This window comes from Oculina patagonica, chromosome 8, assembly GCF_052425735.1.
Source record: "Oculina patagonica isolate OP01 chromosome 8, crgOcupat, whole genome shotgun sequence".
NCBI classification, from domain to species: Eukaryota; Metazoa; Cnidaria; class Anthozoa; order Scleractinia; family Oculinidae; genus Oculina; species Oculina patagonica.
In genome coordinates this window covers 10,991,808-11,001,346 of record NC_135765.1, presented here as the reverse complement: position 1 = coordinate 11,001,346, position 9,539 = coordinate 10,991,808, and the positions used below count along the sequence as shown (strand labels likewise).

General features: G+C 37.6%; 1 protein-coding gene across 1 annotated transcript in view; it reads left to right on the top strand.

The window, feature by feature from the left end:
- Positions 1-2,690: 2,690 nt before the first annotated feature.
- Positions 2,691-9,539, top strand: part of LOC144662558 (uncharacterized) — a 32,086-nt gene continuing 25,237 nt past the window's right edge. Inside the window, exon 1 of the mRNA XM_078523398.1 lies at positions 2,691-2,792. Coding sequence (XP_078379524.1) covers positions 2,724-2,792 — 69 coding nt within the window. The 5' untranslated portion in view covers positions 2,691-2,723. The remainder of the gene's footprint in view (positions 2,793-9,539) is intronic.

Below are 9,539 nucleotides of genomic sequence, written 5' to 3'. Positions count from 1 at the left end.
TTTAATGAGATTAGTTACACAAGACGTGTGAAAATGATCACGCGTTGAGCGATAGAATGAAGGTTTATTTTACTTTAACAATAGAACTTGTTCAAAGCGGTGTCAAATGTTGCTTCTGGTCGGAAACAGTCTGTTGCATAATTTTATTTCTACCGCTCGCTTTTTAACAATTTTCGTCTTTATAGTGCAACAGTTTTAGAAATGTTAAATCTAAAACAACAAAAACGTGGAGTCGCAAGTAAGCCGAGGAACTGGTTGTGATGCCGGGTCGTAGCGTTACCGTCGTTACCGCTTCAAGCGGCGAAAAATAATTCGTTGTCGATATCTACTAGTGAATCAGCCAAATCTTTTTTTTCTTTTTCCGTTGTTGCAGCATTCTTTGAACATGAGAAAGGAATGGGAAAATGTTTCTTCTTTCACGTCTGAAAAACTATGCATTTTGTCAGCAAAAAACACCCAAAGCATCTCGTCGAAAACCAAGAACTGATATAAAATCACGCAACGGTAGATCGCCGCGTTTCTTTAGACAACCTGTTGACAGTTAAAAATATCAAATAATTAATGGCAAGAAAAGTTTTTCGTTCATAACTTTGTGTAGAGTCAATCTTTTTCCATGCTCTTTTTTTGAATGAAAGTTCTTAATGAGATCTACCTGAAAATACCAAAATATATTTTTCTTAAAAATGGTCAATTTTGGGGTACACTGATACCTTATTAAGAAGGGATCCGTACAGCGAAAACATCGTGATCGGTCTAAATCTACATTCAATATGTTGGTAAAAAGTCCATACGGATATCACACCAACGTCTAAAAATAAGTAAAAATACAATATGTACATATATAATAACTGAAAAATTCTAAATTAATTCTAAAAATTAGGTCTAAAAGTCCACCGATCTGTCTTCATTTACCCCTTTTAACTGAATATTCAAATCCTTACCAAGTTTTCCAAACGATGCCATCGCGCCATGTTTGACCGCCATCAATCTGGTTGGTGTCTTCTGTCCGTCATGGTAAAAAAGAACATTAAGGTTGCTATGGTAACAATCTTGGTACCACCAGGCTCTTTGACAAGTCACAGCGCAGTTAGAAGAAGATCAGATGTCGTTAACTTGATGCTTTGATTGTAAAGGAAGGACTATTATGCCAAGAAGTCATTGAGTCACCAGCGGTTCCTAAACCAAATGCTTAACCTTTCAGACACTGTGCTAAAATATGTAATTTTACGATTTGAGCTGTATTAGAAAACAAACAATGGACAAAAACATATAGCATAACTGTTTCAACTGTCGAACCGATTTTAGAGCTTTAACAAACCCCAGGGGGCCATAGAAGCGGTGTGTGACCCAGTGTGTGACCATTGGTATGTTTCGAGTATGTTACCAAAACCAAAATGTATTACGTGATCGCAGCACCTTTTGAAAGTTCTGCTTTTGCAGACTCGCGCTACGAAAGTTCAAGGTGACACCGAGTTAATAAAAATCCAGACCTTTATTGCAATTTATTTAAACCAAACATTCAAGGCAAACAACGCCTTCCGAACAGATTAATCAATCTAAAACAATCTACATGACTCCCTGTTTGATGTTGACCGCAGAACAATCGGAAACACGGGGCCGGTCACAGGGGACCCAAACGCTGTATTAGTTTATTCATAATCATGATCTTAAAATAAAAATGTTCTTATTTACCTGCGTTCCTGTGTATTTTTCACCGGTTTGGGGGCGATTTAAATTTAAACTAAGGCGGTTTACGTTGCGAGTTTTAAACGGTAATCGGTCTGTCGCAATGTCAATACGACGCGCCTCAATTATGTCTCAAGTTTAACTTTAACTGTCTGTATTATTAACTATTAACTCCCCTTGCGGGAGAGAAGAGAGAAGGAGACTCTTCTCTTCTCGTGACCATTAAATTGAAACACGAAACTCCCCGCGACGAGTGTTAATAGTTAATGGTGTTAGTAACTTGAGGTGTGTCGTATTGACATTGCGACAGATCGATTACCGTTTAAAACTCGCAACGTAAACCGCCTTCGCTCTGATTCAAATCGCCCCCAAGCCGGTAAAAAACAACAACACAGGAACACACTTAATAAGAACATTTTTATTTTAAGATTATGAATAAACTAATACAGCGTTTGGGTCCCCTGTGGGCCGGTCATTTCACGAAATTTACGCGACAATTTAATTTCGCCATTTTTAAAGAACGATAGTTGCAGACATTTAATTTCGCGAATTTGGACAATTTGTTTAACACTTTTTTCAAGAAATGAGCCACTTTATGGCGCTAGGAAATATTCGCAACTTTTTTACGCAAAAATTTGATGTTGCGAAAATTTCGCCGTAAGTTATAGAGCATGAGTTGAATTGTCTGGCCGTATTTTCAAGAACTTATCAACAACCTTCAATTTTCTCATGTGAAAAGGCTGTAAACAAATTATAAGAAAGAATCTTTTATTTAAAGTTCCGCTTTAAGTAAAAAGAAAAAACTTTGTTTTCAAAACGAATTGAAAACAACTTGGCAACGAAATGAAAATTAACTAACAGGCATAATGGTTTAAGCAATTTTAACTGTTAACTTTAAACATTATCCTTTCTCTTTCGTCATTCGGTCGTCATGGCGTCTAACGGAATTCGCAGATATCGTTAATAATTCAGCCCTTCTGGGCAATTACTCGTGCAGTCACCTGCCTCAGCGGTTAGGGAAGGTCATATAAAGAGAGATGCTACGACACTGCCTTGAAAAAATGCTTTTACTTTTGTACTTTGCCTCAGTCTTTTCTGTTTGTGAGGTAAGAAACGTTTTGTCTTTCTTCAGATAAATTATTGTACTTGAATGATCTTTAGGTTAAACTGTCGGACGTGAGCGTCAAAGGCGGGATCACAAGGGACCGGAATTGGTTAACCTGGAAGGTCCTTTAAGGCATTAAAAAATGCTCACGAAAAATGAAATACTTGATTTGGCAATAATATAATTATCAATTTGCGGTTGTCCGTTTTTTAGTAGATTCCAAAACGGACTCCAAACGGAAAGTGTATGGGATAATCCCTGATATGACGGACTAAAACACTAAACAAAATAACAAAATAAGGGCCAAGAATCAAAACAAGGGACAACTCTATCTTTCTTAGACAAAGTCAACCGATTTTTTTTAGTTTTGTGTGTGTGATTAGTGTTCAACTCTTAGAAAGTTCAAGTCCTAGAAAAGAACAAAATGTCATGTAAAATTTTCTTATTAAAAAAATAGGTTAATAATGTCGAAGGCCTAACCACATAAAAAATTAAAGCTAAGAAATCATGTTGTGTTAAACCATTTTATCACGGTTGATCATAACACGATCTTTAAAGTTTACGAGTTTCGCATGGATTTTACTTGAGCAGGCATGTTATCAGACAAATTGAACTTCAAAGCAATAATTAAATCTCCGAAAAAAAGGCTCTGTAAACTCAAGGCTCTTCAGATATTAAAACTTCAGATATTAAAACTTGCGACGTCAGTTTAAATATTGATTACAGATTGCCATATTAGTTGACCATTCTACCTCAGGTCTAGCAAACTCTCCCACGTTCTTGTTGAAATGTGTCTTCAACGGAATTTGTGAGCAAAAAGAGAGGGGGAAATTGCACGGTTTTTGATCCCCTTTCTTGTCCGCTGTGTAAACTGGTGTTAATTATTTATTTTGTTTATTCCTCATCTTGGAATAAAATAAAAATTTTCCGTTATTGCAAACGTGCGCGCCGGTATACGTCAGTTTTTTCATTATCAGTTCCACCAACTTTAATTATTTATTTTGTTAATTCCTCATCTTGGAATATAATAAAAAATATCCGTTATTGCAAACGTGCGCGTATACGTCGATTTTTCTTTCAATATCAGTCCCACCACCTTTTTATTTCGATCCATTCGTACTTTAATTATTCGCACGTATCTCTGAACTTTCTAACCAAGCTTTTGATTAACCCAAATCGCACACTGTTCTTTGGTCAGTTTTGGTGCTGTTTGACTTCGTTGCTATACAGTTAATTAATCCGCCAAAACAGCAGCTTCTATAAACGGTGTTCTTTCAATGCGCAGATGAAATCGCACTGTTTGTTTGTTGTCGGTTTCAGATCTTTGATAAAAAGTATTGCAAAAATTAGACAGTCAGGTTTGTTATGACACTTTTTTTAAATTTAAAAAAATTTCGCGCAATGTCATTTGGGGCCATACCATCCCATGCTTCTCGATTTGCTGATTAAAGTGTCTGCCCGTGTAGTCTACGTGTAACCGAAATAATCGGCATCGCACAGGTTACGCCATCCTCCCCAGGGGCAGTTAGTGGGGGCGACGGGCAGCTTATCGGGACAACGGGATTTTCGGGCGAAAGTTTACAACATAGAGCGTAACAGCCCCTGGGCACTTTGTCTTACCGAACCAGTTCCAGAAGCGTTTGAACTCCTTCCTCTTGATTGGCCACAAAAATATTTTTGTGGCCAATCAGCGAGGTTGACCAGAAGAGCGACTCTGATGTCTTCTTACACGAAGTTGTTTTCCTCATAGACTTGTCGTGGATGCTCTGCCCATCAATCGGATGCTATTACATGGAGAGTCTCAGAAAAAAATAAGCCTTAGACGACTGCCAGTTCTACACTGTTAGTTGCGCGCTTTTTAATAGTTATTCGAGTAAACAACAACTCTTATTATTTTTCTCGGTCGTTGCCCGACTTCTGGAACTTGCCACGGTCTGGGTACTTCACTGCACGGGCCACGCGTTAGCGAAGATATCGCTGTCGTCACCTATTGTTATTTTGTTGCCAGCTTGACAGTTAAAACAAAGGGTTTTTGTTTAATTTGTTGGATATTTAAATAACAAAAACAAAACTTATAAACAAGAGGTGCTCGCGTATAGCTTTAAAAACTTTTGGTTTCCTTGCGCTATGCTACATTTAACATATTCCCAGGCCTCGTTGTTTTGTTTTTGTTTTGCTTTTTTATCTGAGACCCACGTAGTATCATCCGATGGACGTGCTTAACAACAACGACGAGTCTATGAGGAAAACAACTTCGTGTAAGAAGACGTCAGAGTCGCTTTTCTGGTCAACCTCGCTGATTGGCCACAAAAATATTTTTGTGGCCAATCAAGAGGAAGGAGTTCAAACGCTTCTGGAACTGGTTCGGTAAGACAAAGTGCCCAGGGGCTGTTACGCTCTATGTTGTAAACTTTCGCCCGAAAAACCCGTTGTCCCGATAAGCTGCCCGTCGCCCCCACTAACTGCCCCTGGGTCTCCGAGGATGAGGTTACGCTGAAAAAGATAGACAACGCACTGTTGATCAAAGACGAAAGATCAAAGACGAAAGATCAAAGACGAAATCAAAGTGAGGGAAGACAAGGCACCCCTTGTGAATCAAACAATCAAACAGTGCGATTCCATCCGCGCAAAATTATTTGTTTTGGTCAGTTTTTTAATAAGCCTTATTATTGTTTTATTGTTTCATTGTTTTATGTCCTTTTTAATTATATCTTTATAAATTTTTTTATTTTTTTTTATTTTACTATTTGCTTTTATTTATTTATTTATTTATTTTTTTTATTTTTTTTTAATAGTTTATTGCAAACAAAAAAAGAAAAAAAAAACAGCTACATACATGTACAATGTGTCTGAGCTTTAAAAACAATACGGTACTTATTTACAGTGCTTGCTTATGTTAATTCTTTATCAGCTAAAATTCCTGTCCTTTCAAACATAACATTATTTACAGATGCAAAAGCTATACATTTAAGAAGAATAAGTAGACAAAACAGAAAAAGCGAGGTAAACAAAAAAACTTCGTGACGAGTACAAAGACTAATTACGGACAAAAGGAAGCAGAAAGAAAATAATAAAATAAAATAAATAGATAAAATAAAGTGCCTTACAAAATTTCACCTAAAAAAAAGCCTTAGAGTTGAATTTGAGACTTTGAGCTGCTTTTTTCGATAGATATTTTATCTTTTAGAAGGGCTAGGAAATTTTCGAAGTGATAGTGTTGTTCATCTCTCGAGGCAGTGTAGATATAATATTTAGCAGTGAGTACACTTAACAATTGGTTCATGCTTTAGCGTGCTCCATCGAGTTATGGAGCACGCGGGAAGTTTGGAGAGCACGAAAGAAGCGTAAGAGTTGCCCGAGGCGATAGCCGAGGGCAAATCTAGCTTCTTGAGTGCTCTCCAAACTTCCCAAGTGCTCCATAACTCGAAGGAGCACAGCTAAAAGCATGAACCAATTGTTTTATAACATTGCCGGTGAAATTGTGCATCAAAACCGGCCGCGGGAAAAAAACTGTGTTTATTGTGTGCAGTGTGAGAACATAAACTTAGCGGTCGAACAATAAATTACACATGTACAAGTTTACGCGATTGAAGCAGTTTGTGACAAATCGCTGATAAATTGCTAAGTTTATACGGTGGCAGAGCGAAGAAAAAAAAATGACGAAAACAGCAAATACTGCTGTTGATTCTGAGGTTAGTTTTCGCTGAATTAAAATCAAAATGTTTGAGAAAGTACTCCCGAGTGGAAGAAAATTAAAACAAAACAACCTCGAACAGCCGAACAGATTCCAATGGTTAAAAGGGTCAAAGAATTCGGTTCCATGCTTAGTTTCAAGTATTTTTCTGGACCGATTTTTTTGTAATTGATGTAAATAAACATATATTTCTGAAAACTGTAGTTGAATCAGTGAAGCGCCCGATGAAATAAATTTTTCCCGAGCGGCAAAATCACAACAGAGCCGTAGACGCTTTGGTGCGATGCTTAAAACGCGAAAACTTTCGTCAGGCAGCTAGTTTTTACTACCATCGAGCTGTTGTCATTCATGGTTGGCCAATTCTTCCACATTAGGGCCGTGAAAAAAATGATTTTCGTCCTTCGAGACTCGCTCGTTAGTTGTTGTTGTTTGAATGAAGAAAAGCACACAAACAACTTTGACGGCAAAATCGAATTTATTTTCTCTTTCGCTCTCCGTCTCGTAATAAGAAACAGCTTACCTTGTAGCTCGTATCCTTGGAAAAATATTGAAAGGATTCACTTTTCATATTGCGAAGATAATATGTCATCGCTTTCGCCAAACACAGCGTATGAACTTTACTCAGTGAGATTTTCACTAGTCGATTACGTCATCAGCGTGCTCCATCGAGATTTATATAATAACCTGAATTCTACGCGCATTTTGATTGGTTCTTACTTATGATCTATCAGAGTACAGACACATGGATGACGTCACGCGGTGGTGTGACTCGCGCGCGTGATCAGAGTTCATAGTCCAAATCAGAATTGTCGGCAAAGTTTTTCAAACTTGCGGGGCCACAACAAAGCAAAAAAGTTCAGCTTAATTACAAATCTTTAGTGAGAAACAATACGCCAAGCATCGTTCACCTTTCGAAGCATTTAACTGGGCGAAACAAGCTTGAAAAAGACAGTGAATTATTCGAGAAATTATCCGAAATCTGTATGAAAGTTTGACCGGTGTTGTACAGTTGGACGACGCCACGGGAAACAAAGGAATTGCGGTTGAACAGATTTGAACAACTTTCCAAATCGGAATAAAGGTTAGTTTTTTCATTGACTTTCAATTGACCATTTTTCTGTTTATTTAATCGGATTAACAATGCTTCGTGTTAACGAAAACTTAATAGTGAAATCAAAACAACTTAGCTCATCGGTACGGCAGCATTGCTCACACAGAAGTGTGTTGAAGTCTTGTGTTATTATATAAAACAAATAGATTTCATTTTGCCGTCGGTCTGTTCAGTAATAGATCACAGAAGACGTCAAAATGTGGTATGAACATCAGTGACCCACTCGGCTAGCGCCTCGTGGGCCACTTCTCTGTTCATACCACATTTTGACGTCATCTGTGATCTATTACTGAACAGACGCACGGCAAAATGAAATCTATTTGTTAATTTGAGCACGCTTACGTATACTGAATTTGATTGCTCGGCTCTGCTAGCTATGTTATAAAAAGGTTTAAGCCAAGTCGTAAAGGAAAGTTAGTTGTAAAACCATAGATAATGTTTTTCTCGTGTAGCTCAATGGAATCGTCATTTTTGACGTTCCACCACGTAGCAAACGTATTCCAGAAAGTCTGTACATTCGGACAAGAGACATAAAGATGTCTCAGGGTTTGCGTTTGCGTGCATAGGTGGCATTTATCATGGTCCTTGATTTTATCTCTGTAAAGGGTTGAATTGGTTGGTAAAATATGGGGAATAATTTTGAATTGGAAGATAGCAAGTCGAGTGTCTTTTGTTACTTTAAAAGGAATATCGTAGATAGCGCGTATTGTGCTATCGTCCAGACTCAATTGCCTCAATCTTCTTTCTGCGGTCGGAGTTTCAAACTTTTTGTTTATGAGAATTTTGGTAGCCACTTTGCATGACAATTTACCGATATCTATTTTCTGGTTATGATCTGATTTGCGCTGCGCTTCGTCAGCAGAGCTTTTTAGTGAACGGATCCAGCTAGCGGGTATGGCATTACATAAGCCACAGTACTTGAGAAATGTTGTTTTGATTTGGAATTTAGTGTAGAAATCATTAAATGTTAAGAAGTTGTTTCCACAGAAAATATCTTTGATTCGGACGACCCCCGATTCGTGCCATTTTCTATAATACACGGAGAAGCCTTCAATTTTGATAAAAGAGTTGTTCCATATGATTTCATTAAGTATTTGTTCTTTTGTTTTTGGAGAGTGTTGGTTAATAGTCTGCCAGATGTAAAGGACGTCTTTATAAAAGTCAATTGGAATATCTATTTTAAGCGATTTTAGGTCATAGTTGCATTCAAATAGAAAAGGTCCTCCTAAGTGCTTTATAAACGATAACGGTATGTGACTCCAGCATGCGTTATTTTTACTTTCATGTAATCTTCGTATCCAGGAGACTTTCAATGCTTTGTTTATGGTGTCAAAGTCCGGTAAATCTAAACCACCTTTTGTCTTTGGTCCTATCATTGTCGTGTGCTTGATTTTAGCAGGTTTACTGTTCCAAACAAAATCGGAAATGGTTTGCTTTACTAAGGCTGGGAAGTTTGGCGGAAAAGACAGCACTGATGTGTTATAGATGAGTTTGGATAGTCCGAGGGTTTTGAGTATAGTTATTCGGCCATACAAAGTGAGGTTTCTTGGAAGCCATATGTTGAGTATGCTTTTCATTGAACCTAATTTTTGTTCAAAGTTTTTCTTGTAAGAGACTTCCTCGTTGTAGGTAAAGTCAATTCCAAGGGAATTTATCGATTTTGAAGGCCAAGCAATATCTAAGGGAGCTTCAGAGTTATGTCTGAGAGCACCTAGCCACATTCCTTCGGTTTTAGTTTTGTTTACCTCTAGTCCTGAAGAACGCTGAAAGGCGTTCAGTATCTCAAACAGCTTTTCAGCTGAGGTTATGTCAGAAACAAAGGCAGTCGTGTCATCAGCATATTGCGAAATTTTAAATTCCTTGTCATAAATTTTTATGCCTTTGATGTATTGATTGTTTCTGATAGCATTGGCTAAGATTTCAGCGCAGAGGACAAAGAGGAT